Source organism: Xiphophorus couchianus, chromosome 3, assembly GCF_001444195.1.
Source record: "Xiphophorus couchianus chromosome 3, X_couchianus-1.0, whole genome shotgun sequence".
Classification (NCBI taxonomy): domain Eukaryota; kingdom Metazoa; phylum Chordata; class Actinopteri; order Cyprinodontiformes; family Poeciliidae; genus Xiphophorus; species Xiphophorus couchianus.
In genome coordinates this window covers 2,770,019-2,785,184 of record NC_040230.1, presented here as the reverse complement: position 1 = coordinate 2,785,184, position 15,166 = coordinate 2,770,019, and the positions used below count along the sequence as shown (strand labels likewise).

General features: G+C 37.6%; 1 protein-coding gene across 12 annotated transcripts in view; it reads left to right on the top strand.

Moving 5' to 3' along the window:
- The window catches only part of syngap1b (synaptic Ras GTPase activating protein 1b), a 180,468-nt gene that overhangs the window by 116,155 nt on the left and 49,147 nt on the right, over nt 1–15,166 (top strand). For 8 of the 12 annotated variants that reach the window (XR_003594217.1, XR_003594216.1, XM_028007713.1 and 5 more), the window contains exon 4: nt 8,011–8,492. Coding sequence is in view for 10 of the 12 variants with exons in the window: in XM_028007713.1 (XP_027863514.1) it covers nt 8,011–8,492 (482 nt within the window). In the remaining 2 variants the exon portion in view is untranslated. Of the gene's footprint in view, nt 1–3,373; nt 3,408–8,010; nt 8,493–15,166 lie in introns of those variants that run through there. The other 4 variants (XM_028007723.1, XM_028007749.1, XM_028007741.1 and 1 more) reach the window with 2 other exon arrangements.

Genomic DNA, 15,166 nt, shown 5'->3' with positions numbered 1-15,166 from the left:
GACGGAGAAAAAGCTTTGTCTGCTGTAATGAGAGTGCTCCTAAAGTTATGATACAATAAATGGTCAAGGAGAAACTGAGCTGAAAGACAAAGCTTTAGACTTCCTTATTAATTACATTTCAGTCCTCATCATAGCCATGCAATAAAAACTGAAAGAACAATATCCTGGGTAATGAGAAGAGTTTAGCCTCAGAAATAGGCTGAGTAGCTCCATTTTCTGGGATGATTCCAGAACGTGAAGAGGCACTAAACCAAACTTTTTAATTTTGTGTTGCTGAAATGTTCATGCGTGTTGCATTGAAGGCCACACTTGCTGTTATGTAATCTGAACATACTTTTTTACATCAATGCTGTCATTACGGAAGTGTTACTCCAAGTCCCAGCTGTCATACAACCTCAAGCCATCAGAGAACCTTTGTTTATTTTAGCTTTAATTACCTTTAATGGGGATGTTTAGGATATGATTGGTAAGATTACACTTCTGTAAGCCATTTTTCTGTGTTTTATATGCTACAAAAAGAAAGCATTAGCATAACTTGTTGTGTCTCTCAGCTGTGATGTAGGGGGAAACAACATTTAATCCTGTAATTGGGTGGAAGTTTGTGCAGATGGTAACGGAGAACAATGACAACCAGCAGGACTAAAAGCAAACAAACATTTCAGCCCCAATAAAACCCTTCACTGGAGGATGTAATAAGACACAAGCTCACTGATGTTCTTTTATAATTACCCTCAGGGTTAGGATAGCACACTTCTTGTTTTTATGATCTCACTTTCTGAAGATGAACCCACAGAAATGGTTCAAACTGTGGTTTATTTGGGATGGGGGGTGCAACATTTTCACAGTGTGTTATTCACCTTATTACACTAAGATGTGAGAACCATATGTTTCTCATAGTGCTTCTTTGTGGGGTTTTTAATTGATATTAGTTATGATGTGTACATGCTGCTGGTATTTATTAACACTTCCAGTAAAGTAGCAGACTCTGATTATTACTGCAGGGCGACTATAGAGAAAGTTCAAATGAATCCTTACCATGTGTCATTCACGTTCTTTAAAATAAAATGTGTTTGCTTTTAAAAGACTTTTATAAAGGTTTTACCACGGTTTTATAATCAGCTTGTGTCCTTGACTTTGACTAGGCCGTTGCAAGCACGTCATTATTTTCCTGTTTTTAGTCTTTGTGTCCTGTTATTGGTGCATGTCTGATGTCCAGCAACTTTTTATATAACAACTCTGGAGACCGAAGAACGTTGTCAGCAGGTTTAATGACATTCAAAAGGGTGAAACTGAAAACAGGACAAACAATATAATCTAAATACAGAACACTTTTATACTGAATTTCTGCTGAATAACATCGTAAGTAAATCTATTTGTATGAACATGCACTACTGACACCATCTTGAATAACCAAATCGCGAGTAATTTGCATAACAAAAAGATTAATTTTACAGTCAAATAGCACATTAGTGGGCTTCTGTATATCTAGCACAAAATAATGTTACAAAATTATTCCTTTAGTACATGCAGGCAACACAACCTTAAGTGAAAAATAGATGCAGTAATTTTCTCCAGTGCTGATGCCATCACTGTTTGGCTTGATGGCTACTGATGTTCAATAAAGTTTTGGTCCCGGTAAAAAATTGTTGCAAAGTTGCAACATCTGAAAAAAACATTTGAGGGCAGACTTTCCCCCTTTTTTGTCCTACCTGTATGAAATTAGTTTCTGGAAGTATATCATTTGAAACTTCATAACAGACCACTTCCTTCTCTGTTTAGGATCATAGACTTGCTGTTGACCCAGTTTGGGCCAAACTTCAGAATTGCATTTAACTCTAAAATACTTCAGCATAGAGAGAAGTTACAGATTTATTCAGGGGCTGCAAGGTGCCAAGCTCACCTGGCTGTAAAATTAGCCCAACTCATCATCCCTCCATCACCGTGCTTGACAGTTTGGATGAGGTGTTGATATGCTAATTTTGGTCTTCAGCAAACATGCCACTGTGCATTATGGCCAGACATCTGTACTTTGATCTTCTGTCCTGAGGACATCAATCCAGAAGGTTTGTGGTTTTCCCAGATGGAACTTTACGACCCTTTGCTGTGTTGATTTTAAAGAGAAGAAAGTTTTGCCTTCAGCCTCCTTCAAACAAGCTGTGCTATACTATTTACTTGTTGGGATTTTTTTAACTATACTGTGATTAGATTTAACATTTAGTGTGCAAACACATAATTTTAGGGTAATTTGCCAGGTTTTTTTTTTTTTTTTAGCTCTGCATGATCTTACTTTGGTTAAATCCACTGGGGCTTGCACTCTTACCAAGACTTTGTCTCTGCCTTAGCTGTCTTGTTCTCTAAAACCCATTTTACTTTGGGGAAAGAAAATTGAAATACCCATAAATAAATATTATAAATAATTTTGTAGCAAGGTTTAGTGTAATTTTAACAACACTACTGATAGTTGCTACAATTGAGTATCCAAATAAAGAAATGAAGCTTCTGTTTTCTTTTTTTATTTGCAATAACCACCTTTTTTTGGTCAAGAGAAGTTTGTTTGGATGCGCAGTCAGAACCAAGAGTGGTGGGATGGAGATGTGATGCGATTCACTGGCACAGACTTCTTTCATAATTTCGTAATTTTAATTTACAGCCATTGTTTACATCCAGATTTACTGTTTGGCTTTTTCTTGTGGACAATATTGTCAAATGTAAAACTCGGTTGAAACTCGTTCAGACTGCAGATGCTTTGAAAACTATCCGATATCAGTTTTTCTTTTAGCCACCTTGAAAATGATACAAATGTTTTTGGATGTCTAAAGAGAGAGATTTGTTGCAAAATGTAATTGAGAAGCTCTTTCATTGAGATATAACTCATTTAGTACAAATTGTAAGAGTAGTTATGAATTTCATTGGAACCTCCAGCAATATGACAGCAGAAACTTTCTCCTGAAATATTGTACTTTTAAAGGATGTTTCTTGTATTCTGCATTTCCACTTGAGGTGTGGGGGAGCAAAACAAAGTGCTTGTCATCATTTGTTGCACATTTTTAAAGAATAAAGTCAAGATTATTGATCGTATTTTAATGTAAAGACCCGCTTTATATCTGATGTATTTATATGTAATGTGTATTTTACAGAATTTTCCTTCACTTACCAGTTATCCGACATACAGGTGGCAATTTACTGCTAGGCTCTGAACTTGGATAAAGAGGCATTGGCACAGTTACTGCAAACTCTGTCATGGTAGATTTTTTTTTTCCCCGTATTTGCGTGGGTTGCAGAAAATGTTAGAACTGCAGACAGAGAGAGACCAGCAGGCTCTCAGTGAAAAGATTGCCATTTGGACAGGTAAATGAAAGGCAGAGAAGGGAGAGGGCCGAGAGGATAAATGAGGACTACAGATAAAGGTAAGCATGGAGAAAATGGAGGGCTCTTCAGTCCGAACATGTCTGAGCGGGAGGGAACCAGATGAAAACAAGAAGAGGGCAGAAAAAGGGAAAGAAATTGTTGGGGAAGAGAGTCCGATTAGGAGAGAGAGATCAAGGGCTGAGGAGAGGTAGAAGGATGAATGCACTGTTTGAATTATGTAAAATACCTGCGTGGGAGAGAGGAGGTGTGTGTTTGAACATCATGACGAAAAAGCAGAGAGAGCAACAGAGCAATGAGATGGATGGTGTGATTTAGACGAGAAGTCAGATCTAGAGTCTGAAATGTAAGAATAGGAACAAACAAATGTAACCAACCTGTGTGTAGGATTGATCTTTGGGATAAAAACGGCAAAAACCTGCAGATGTGGAGAGATGAAGCGGGCTTTGATTCTTTCCTGCTGGATTCAGGAGACTGGAAATGATTATTCAACCGGGGCTGATAGCATGCCACCGTGTGTTTATTAGACAAGACAGCGGTTTGTTCATATGTGGGGGAATGTGCCGCGACACGCTGGTTGCTTTTCATAACTGTTCATATTTAAGATGCTCTGGCAAACGCTACAATCATTTTGGGACACTTTTTTTTTAGCAGGCTGGGAGTTTGTCAGTTTATTTGATTTTTTCTAACAGCTGTTGGACAAATTTACATGGAAATTTGCAGAAAGATATTTCTGCTTCCAAATGATGAACATTAACATTTCCATTATCCAGTGCAAACTAGCAGATGGCTTCCAGTCAGTGAATCATAATGACTGGATTTTCCTTTATTGCTCACATTTGACCACATTTGCAAAGCTGAAGACATTCTCAGCAGTCTATGTCTTATTTTGTGTTCGTCTCACAATATGACTACTTTAGAACATTATTAAAAATGGTAAACACATCTTATAGACTATTATTGGATCATGATTATGCCAGTGGCAACAAACACATCTGTCCATTCTAAAAGAGATTTTACATAACTAAACGATGACTATATACTGTCAATATAAACATTCCCTCAGGAGAAATTAGCTAAAACCAATATGTGTCCACAAAGTAAACAATTGTTCTTTGTTTTTGACAAGTAACTTGCGTTTTTGTCTTATTTCAGCGCATAAGTTCATGGGTTAATAAGGACCCACTGTTGCCAACTTGATGACTTTTAGCGACGTTTCAGACAGAAAAAACAGTATCGGTCAGAATCAGCAGGTCAGGATTTTTAAAGGTCAGTGATCTTAAATCGTAACTTTAAGCAAATCAAACCTCTGAATATTAACTTATTCCATGTTTTGCTATGCTATTTTCTGATGTCTGCTTCCATTCAAATTATGCTAGATAAAGTTGTCCATGCTGTGAAAATGTATGCTGCAAGTTTGAGTTTCAAAAATGGAAAGTAAAATCTTCAAAGTGAATCAAGAGAAAGGGAAAAAAAAGATGTATCTACATAGTTGCACTGAATGTACTTTGAGGCATCAAAACACTGAAACTAACTCAAATGTGCTCTAATCATATCTTAAATGATTGTAACAACCTCATATTTATTTATAAAATGTGTGTAATGGAAATGTAGTGGTGGTGCTGCCTTGCAGAAAGAAGGTTCTGGGTTTGAACTCCGACCTTGTTCTCGGATTCTCTCCAGGTACTACATGACAGCTTGTCCTGTTTTTCTCTTGCAATAAAATGGTGACTTGTCCAGTGTGTAGCCCGCCCCTCACTCTGTGATCCCACATAGATTGTAGAAATCAGATTAAAAAAAAAGGTCCGTTCAACTAACTTCCTTTTATGCTTCAACAGAAAACCCGTGCTGGTGATAAACATATAATTTGTGGATACTTTCCAGCACAGTCAAAACACTCCAGTCAGGTAAAAATATAACAGCTGTGAATTTGAGACTCCAATATTGTCGACGGTCAGCTTAGTCATTTATTATTTATGTCAGAAACTCTTTCCATGCCGTTTTCTTTCAGTGAAAAACTAACAGTCACTTTGGCTTTGCATGTCCAAAAATGAGATATTAGAATACCAGAACCCAATTTTGAGGCTTATTTTTACTCACAAGAGGCTGGAGTTTGAGCTTGCATACAGAGAATGAAGGATCTAAGACTAAAGTTTTATTAACCCTGAATGCAAACATTGTCCCTGTTGTATTTCTTGCGTTGCTCAGAGGTGGAACAGTTTCTTTTGTCCTTTTTACTTATAAAATGGGAAATATGTCTTGTTATTAGTAAAATTATCTGCCAGTGGAATCAGTACTTTTTCATCAATATTAAGTATTTGTCGACTTAAAACAAGATTTTAAATCTTGCTGAAAAGTTACTTATAAATTCATGTTTCTCATTTCAGGTGTACAAAGGTATTTTCACTAGAAAGTAGAACAAGAGTACTTGACAAGATTTTGTATTTTTTGCAGTTTATTAGAAGTATAACTATCAAGATGAGCACAAACATTTGTGATGGTTTATGACATAATGCACTACATTATTAGTAGCACATTACTAATAATGCATTACTAAATGATATTACATTATCATTTCTAAAAAAAACTTGCTAATGGTTATTTTGTGATAATCTGAGTTAAATGTAATAATGTTATTACATATGCAGCAAATAGTATTTCAAAATGTAATCAAGGATTTTATTGTGTTTTGTGTTGATTATTACATAATGTGATGTAATTATGTTTTATTACATTATTAACTGGCGACATTACAAAGTTTTTGGAGGTTTGAGTTGACCAAGACAAGCAAGTGGTGTGATTTTTATACGTGACGTATCTTTTGGTGCTGTATTCTCTGAAAATGAGTCTTCATAGAGGGATTATATAAATGCAGGTGGACATAGCTGCATTTGACATCAAATCAAATCAAATTTGATTTGTATAGCACATTTCAGCAGCAAGGCATTTCAAAGTGCTTTACATCATTACAAACACAGAAACACAATGCAATATAGAATCAATAATCAAAACACAGCATTAAGTCAAGTTCCATCAATAAATTTGTAATTGATTACATTTCAAATACAATCCTAAACAGGTGGGTTTTTAGTCGAGATTTAAAAGAAGTCAGTGTTTCAGCTGTTTTACAGTTTTCTGGAAGTTTGTTCCAAATTTGTGGTGCATAGATGCTGAAAACTGCTTCTCCTCGTTTGGTTCTGGGGATGCAGAGCAGAACCAGAACCAGAACCTGAGACATCTGGAAGGTTGATACAACAACAGCAGATCTTTAATGTATTGTGGTGCTAAGCCATTCAGTGATTTGTAAACTAACAACAGTATTTTAAAGTCTATTCTTTGAGCTACAGGGAGCCAGTGGAGGGACTTTAAAACTGGTGTTATGTGCTCTATCTTCCTGGTTTTAGTGAGAACGCGAGCAGCAGCATTCTGGATCAGCTGCAGCTGTTTGATTGATTTGTTGCACAGACCTGTGAAGACGCTGCTGCAATAATCAATACGACTGAAGATGAACGCATGGATGAGTTTCTCTAGATCTGGCTGAGACATTAGTCCTTTAATCCTGGAAATGTTCTTCAGGTGATAGAAGGCCGACTTTGTAACTGCCTTTCTGTGGCTCTGGAGGTTCAGGTCAGAGTCCATCACTACTCCCAGGTTCGGGCTGATTGCTGGTTCTTAGTTGTAATAACTGACATGCACATTCTGCGTCAAGTTACAAAAATCTGGAGGTACGCAAGGTTGGACACAGCGCAGATTGGGTGTGTACTCTCACTTCCAGTTCAAACACATAAAGTAAATCCCTCTGTTTTGATCTTAATTTGGTTTCCATTGCATTCCTCTATCCTACAGTTTTCTTTCATACCGTATATAATACCAGGGGGTTTGGCTTCCATGGCACAAAAAATACCTAAACACCGTCAGAAGGTTGAGTTTTAACTTGTCACTTAGACATTGAGACCAGTAGAGCTATTTGTCATTCTTTGCTGTGACACATTGACTGGTTGTCATAAGAGTCACTTACCTTCAGGAAACTGATATTCAGCGCTGACTTTTCATTGACCTTCTCTGTATCTTGTGGACTGAGGATAGAGGCTGGTGCAGTGATGAAGTTGCAGCCATTAAAAATTCACCAAGATTTGGACAGAAGGTCATTGGTTGGCTGTGGGTTTCTGTGTTTGTTCTCCAACCACAGATTCACCTGTTATCTCCCAGCTGTCGGACAGCACAGTGCATTATGTTGTGACTACCTGAGGAAGTCGATGAGTGCTTTGTTTGTTTCATGATCCATTTTATTCATGCATATTGCGTTTCCGCCTCACAAAGCACAGAATGTTAACGTTCACCTTATCAGACATTCAGACAGGAAATCTATCACTCTGCAAGTCCAGCACCTACTCTGTCAGTGTGAGACGGATGTAGATGTGTGGAAGTTTGTGGTTCACCCTGCAGTTTGACCTTTTATGGTTTTTTCTCCGTTCGCCTCACCTTTGCACTGTTCACGCTCATTTTCAGACGGACATGCGCTCCTGTAGGTGTTTGTTTTCACACTGCCTCTGGTTTTCCGCCGTGTTTGTGGTGCATATTTAGCACTCTGTCCTGTCTACGCCAGACGTGGTCTTACCTGTGGATCTCTGCTTCTTCTTGCAGATCACCGTGCCCGGAGGAAGAGCATAGCCACTGGGAAGCAACCCAGCATGGAGGTCCCTCCCACTGCCCCCCTTCAACCCTTCCGACAATCCGTGAGTAACCCTCCCTATCCTCGGCCTCGCTCGCTGCCTCCGTCCCTCTCGCTCTCCCTCCTCCCTCCTCCCGCTTTCGGCCCATCTCAAACATGTGGCAGACGGGTCAGCGGCACCCCGCCTCACCCCTTCCCTCTGTCCCTGGCCGTCTCCCCCTCCATCACCTTTTGCCCACCGGCGCAGCCGCAGAAAAAGGGCTCCAAGAAAGGGTCTGCCACACCCCCGTTGCCCCACTCGCTGCCTCTCTCTCCCTCCTTATCCTTCACCCTGCCTCACTCGCCTGCTGCCTCCTCCTCCCCTCCCTTCTTGTACTGGGGAGGAGACTGGAGGGCTGCTGGTTCGAGTCCAGTGGCGGGAGGAACGTTTATTGAACCGCTGCCCCCTGTTGAGGTATGTGATACTGAGATACAGGTTGTTTTCATTGCTAAGGCAAAAAAAAAAAAAGTTCTTTTAAAAGTATTATTATACACTGGGGAAAATATTTTGAGAGTAATTTACCATGTGTATGAAATATTTAAACCAACATTTATCCAGGATGCTATTTTTTCACATTTTATTTTAAAATTATATTTAGATAATTGTACTTGCCCCACACTGTGGATAGAAATGCTGTAGCTAACATTCATTATTTGCGCCACCCTTATTTTAAAACAATAGGCTGTTGTTTTTTTTTAGATTAAGTTTGAATAAATAAAATGTGAAAAATAGCAAACTGCATAAATGTTGGTTAAACTATTGCAGGCACATTGTAAATTACCTGTAAAAAGTTGTTCTGATTCAGAATTAAAACAACTTTTGATGATGTTTGCCATCCTTTTCCTTTAAACAGTGGAAGTTGAGCTCAGCTGACCAGATTATTTATTTTAAATACTTTATTCTTTTGTCCCAAGCTTCTGCAGAAATATCAAGTGAGTTTTACGCCTTTTCTTTAGTAGCCTTTTCTGGCTGTTTGAATGCGTTACTTGTTCTTTTCATGGAAAACCAGTTTCTGGTGAATCCAGGTCTTTCTGGGAGGATCTTGGCAGCCACAAACAAAACAGTGCAGAGTTTTCTAATTGTGTCTTCACTTTTAACTGGAATTGTGTGCTTTTGTCCCACCAACATCAAAGTTTTAACAACAGAAATAGTTCACTAGACGGGTTTTTGCAATGTGTTAACATCAGGGTTTCTACTGAATGAATGTGTTCATATTAATCTGTATTCAGATTAAAACATAATCTGCTCTGTGATGGTGCGTCTGCAATAGAAGACAAATTTAAGTTTTGTTCCAGACTGCTGGCTTGGACACTACTGTAATACTTAGCAAGCATTGTTTACTTCAGAAATCACAGAAGACAAACTTTATTTCTTTGACAAATTCAACCATAACAAAAGAAAGGGAGAAACATAATAACATTTTTTACCTTCTGATTTTATGACAAATAAATGTGTTTATGTTGCAATTTGTCTTAGTAATTCATGCTTTCCCTGTTGTTGAAATGAATTATTGAACCTTCCTGAAATATTGGCCTAAGTCATTTTTTGCCAAAAGTGATTTTTTTTTTTTTTTTTTTTGCCTAAATTATCTTTTGGCAAAAAAAAAAGAGGTGGTGTTTTTTGTGTTGCTGTTGCCAAAATCACTTTTGGCAAAAAATGACTGTGGCCATTATTTCAGGAAGGTGACAAAATATAATTGTAGGTATTTACTTTGCTCATTGATTAAATTAAGCATGAAAGGGCATAAGTCTCACTGCCAGACAGAAGCAAAGTGCTTCCAATGTGATGGTTGGTATGTGTGGGATATGCATAATATGAGACTCTGTTATTAGAAATCTGCTAGTTCTAATTTGTTTGCTGCACAGTTTTTGCATTTCTCTCATTAGAGAGAATTTTGAGCTTTAGGCTCAAACTACGTCACACAGGACTTTAGTTTTTATTTGATTTATCAATATCAAACCTGGATGAAAATGTCTTCAAACCAACTAAAACATATTTAGTCTGAGTCACAAAGTCTTTGCAGTTCGGATGAGTGTGTGAAAAACATCAAACCATGTTTAGTTTGAAACAAGCAGGACTTTTCTCTAGAAGTGTCAACAGATCATGAGTGTTACATCAGACTGTAGAGTCAAATCCTAAAACCTGGGCAGTGGAAAAATGTGTTTTATTTTTATTTTGTAGAGTAATCAAATGCAAATTAGTTTATTTGCATTATCAATCAATCAATCAAATTTTATTTGTATAGCACATTTCAGCAGCAAGACATTTCAAAGTGCTTTACATCATTACAAACACAGAAACACAATGCAATATAGAATCAATAATCAAAACAAAGCATTAAGTCAAGTTCCATCAATAAATTTGTAATTGATTACATTTCAAATACATTAATATGCTTTTGATCTGTTGTCGAGAAAGTAAAAACATCTAAACAGGGTGATGAAGAAGGCTGGATCTGGACTCTGGAACTTGTGGAGAATATTGTGCAAAGAAGAATTCTTCATAAAATAAAAAATTACCATGGTTTAAACTGACCATCCTCCTTGTGAGACTGTTACAATAACAGAGCTTCTTCTTTAGAGTCGCTGTAATACAGACTGCTACAGGAGGTCCTTCCTGCCCATAGACACAACATTTAGAGTTACAGCATTTAATTTTCCTTTAGGTTGATAAAGTGTTTTTAGATCAAATTGAACTATTACAGCAAGTTATTTTTGCATAAAGACTTTATAATAATTAGCATTTTAACAGTTACATTGCCCTGGAAAAAATATACATTTGGAAACGCACCCCTCCCGACCCCACTAGGGACAAGGGTGTAAGAAAATGGATGAATGGATGGAGAAACAAAACCACAATGAACAGACTGAAGTTCCTGTCTGAGTCCTCCATCCAGTACATTTTTAAAGCCATTTAAGCAGACGAGAAAGTTTGATTTCTATCAAATCTGCCCAACAACACTATTGTGAATAAGGAGTTGATTAAACCTTTACCTAAGTTTAACATCTGTCATCCATCCAGGAGCAGTTTGGTGACGGTCTGGGGACTTTACAGCTTGAAGGAGCATTTTGTCACAGGACAATATACAAACCCCTCAGAAAATTGGGATCAGTTCTCAAAAAGCAGGTGAAAAAAATGTCAGCAACCTGCGATGAACTCCAAAGTCTGAGACAAAAATAGGTCACCATCTGTCAGAGTTAGAAAGATGGTTCAGCTCTTGCTGTAAACTTTTATTTAAAACTTTAAATAATTAAAACTGCAAAACACAACATTTTCCTGCACTAAAACCTTTAGATTTTATGATAAACGCTGAAATGAACATGAATGAAAGCAGCTTGACTGGTTTTAATGCAACGCTCCTGACCGCTGCTTCAGAAATGGGTCACAATTTCACCACAAATGTTTGTTATTGCTCTTCAGGTGGGAGATATAATTTCAAAACTTCACAAAAATAAGTCAGTGGAGTGACGAGCCAAAAATACATCAGAGCAAAGACAAGGAAGAAAACTGTTTTAAAACGAGAAATAATAAGCATAAAGTTGTCTCTCATCCATTTCTGCTTCTCTGCTCCATATTATCCATCCATCCATTTTCTGTACACTCTTGTCCCTGGTGGTGTCGGGAGGAGTACTGGTGCCTCTCCAGCTAACGTTCCGGGCGAGAGGCGGGGTCACCCTGGACAGGTCGCCAGTCTGTCGCAGGGCAACACAGAAACAGACAGGACACACAACTATGAAACACACACTCACACCTAGGGAGAATTTGGAGAGACCAATTTACCTGACAGTCAAGGTTTTGGACTGTGGGAGGAATGCTCCATATTAATAAACCAATAATAATTTTTCCAGGGAATTTCAGTTTTATTAAAAAATGTCTTTGTGATTGTTTTTTAAAACATTATCAATAAAGTAAATTAAAAATGTGATGTTAGATAATACTACAGCATATTGGAATTTAATCAAATACACAATTTAGTCCAATTTATCAGGGGTGTGTAATTAAAGTTTTATCTGAAACCGGTTTGTAGGGAAATGTTGAATGCCTGGAACTCTGTGGAAATCGTGTTGCAGTTCGCAGAACAGCAGCCGGGCTTTTAAATGCTGATTTGATGTAAATGTGAGTCGTAATAAAAGTCACAACATAGAGCGGTTCTTTAAATGTCAGCGAAGAAGGGAAGTATTGAAACACGACTTCTTATTTAGCTTTCAAATTGAGATGGAAACTCAGTGAAAGGTGGAGCAGGAAGCGATGTGTCTGTGGACAGAAATAATCTGTTTAGTGTTTTATTCATAGCAGCAGGTATCACACATGAAGGTGCTTACAGGAGCGGTTAAAGTTTTTACGAGTCCTCCGTGTCGCTTACGTCCTGTCTCTGTTATCCATCCTGCTGTTTCGCGCACTGTTTGTATCTCAGAATAGGATAACTTGTTTGTTTCCGATTAGAAGCGTCTATTTGCTGCTCATTCATTGTGGCAGAACTGAAAAGGCTTTCCATGCACTTGAAATTCACTGAAGCTGGATAATCCATTAAATGAAATGCAGAGCCTCAATTTGGCTGCAGAGTTCAGTGTTTGTCATTATTTCACACTGGTTTACAGTAGATGAGTGTTTGTTATATAAATGTTTTAGGTTCTGTGAATTGGGTAATTTAGCCCTGAAGAGCAGCAGGAGGATGATGAACATGGCCCAGGAATCCTCCCTCTTTGGTTATCACCTTGTTCTGAACTGCTGTGGTAAATACAAAGTGCACCCTTTTTCTGGTGGTTTAACTTGGAAATTACCCGCTTTATTTGACCCAAATTTCACACTGCTTATTTAACAAAGAAGAAGACAAAATGGAGAAGCTGTGTGGAAAAGTACAGCCTAACGTCACGCTTTGCGTAGCTTGGTTGATTTGCTCCAAAACAGTACCTGGAAAAATGTCTAATTCACTTTTTTTCTTTATTTTTTGCGACATTTCAAACTTTTGCTTAAAATTTGCATGATAATTGGATGGAAATATGACTATTATGTAAAAGCTTATTCAGTGGAAAACTTTTAAAACAGCTAGGTCAGATTATGCACAGTTCAAAGAAATTAAAAATGTCCATCTCAGACTTTAAAGGCCTCAATTAATGTTTGGACAATTTGAAAAAATTCAGAAAAGTCTGAACGAGTATATGGCTGATTTAGAGCTGAAGGGAAAAAAACGTATCACATCAAGATTTACTGTAGGTTTACAAAGTTCCATCTGGATGAATCACAACAATTTTCACTCTCTGCTTTTCCATTTCACACACATGGTTGGGCGTAAACAGTTTTAAACCTGCTAAACACCAGATCATTCGTTTTGTGCTTATACATAAAACACCACTGAAGGAAGGTGCACTTTCTATTTCCCATGACTTTAAATCTTATGGTGCTCACAGACTGAAATAAAATGCTAGAAGTAAATCCCCAAAGTGTGCTGCTGCACACAGAGGAACCATTACTGCCTCCTCCCAACCCCTGGGTAGAGGGGATTTACTGTATATCTAACTAAAAATAGCCACAAGTTCCTGTATTATCAATTTTGCTGTTTAGGGCGGCCAATCATGTCAGCGGTGGTGTTGCCACCCAAGGGGTCTTTCTTTAGAAGAACTTTTGCTGGTAATGCAGCTATTGTCTCTTTTTTTCCACATTACATCCCTGCTCTGACGATGAGGGGAAATGAGGACAAAACAGTAAAAATAGGTCAAACTAGAGAAGAGCAGCAGGATTAATGCATCTTAACAAAGTAAGGGTATAATATTCTAAAAGCCTCACAACTTAGAGGCAAATAAAATGACTAGAAATATTATATGTTAGAGCTGACATAAATGTGACCTAATAAGTGAAGGGACTTTTAGGGTATTTTTAGTCCAGGAAACCTATCAGAAACCCAACGTTGATAGAAACGACTACTGCAACTTTGATTCTCCTCTTGTTACTGCGATTTGTTTTGGTTTTCAGCCTCTTTCTTCTACCTTTAGACACTCAACCTGTCAGATGGAGGAGCAAATCAAATTGGAGTTAGTCATGCAGACTATTAGGTTGAAACCAGCAGATGGAGCCAAGCCTTTAGTCATATCCTTAAGACAGGCTTCAAAGCCGTTTGACTCACACCAGATGACAAGGTGTCATTTCCCCGCAGTCATTCTCCCGCTGAATAATGTTGTTATGTGATAGGTATATAAATGATCTTTCTGTGCATTAAAAATAAGGGAGTGTTCTTTGATAAATTAACATAATATATGTTTGATGCATTATTAAATAATTAAAGATAAAAAATGTCCAGTTTTCAACCAGCATATCTTTTCCTCTTTTCCAACCTTTTCCTCGAGGTTAATGTGCGCCAGCCAACAAACCGTTATAAACGGGGTCAATACTAGTTTTTATTGCAAGGTTTCATTCCTTTTCAGAAAGAAATTTAAAAAATACAAAGGTTGTTTCGCTTTAACAATTTGAAAAAGCACATTTTTGATTAAGTTTTAGCATTTTTGGTGGAGATCTGTCAATCAATCAGTTTTCACCCACTTTACCAGACACAAGTTGCCCAAATTTTCCAGTTTTTTTGAGGCACATCTTGTAAATTATTGTCTTCATGTGAGTTGACTGATTCCCTGCCAAAATTCGGTCTGGACTCTTAAGTTATTTGAAAACTTGAATTTTCTTATAGCAAAGCCAGTGTTTTATTGATTTGATTTTGATCTCAGAAACTGGAACTTTAATTAAAATGACTAGACCTTTGAGACATTTGAATTTTCATTACTTTTTAGTTAGTGGTTTGGTATCAAAATTGAATTTAGCCAATGATATGACCCCCAAAACTAATTATGTAGCCTGCTGGGAAAAAATAATTGTCTATACCTACTTTAGGAGAAAAGGTCTGTCTCGCATTTCCACTCCTTGTGCATGAAGACAGAGAATATTTTGAGAACCCCTGTTGCACCTCAAGTGGATGAAAATATTCTTCTATTTAACTTAAGTAACATCAGTGAAGTCACTGAAGGGCCTCTAAGCAACAAAGAGCTCATAATAGTTGGAAAGTGTGACAGAATATAAATTAGAAGGCAATGATAGGAAACATT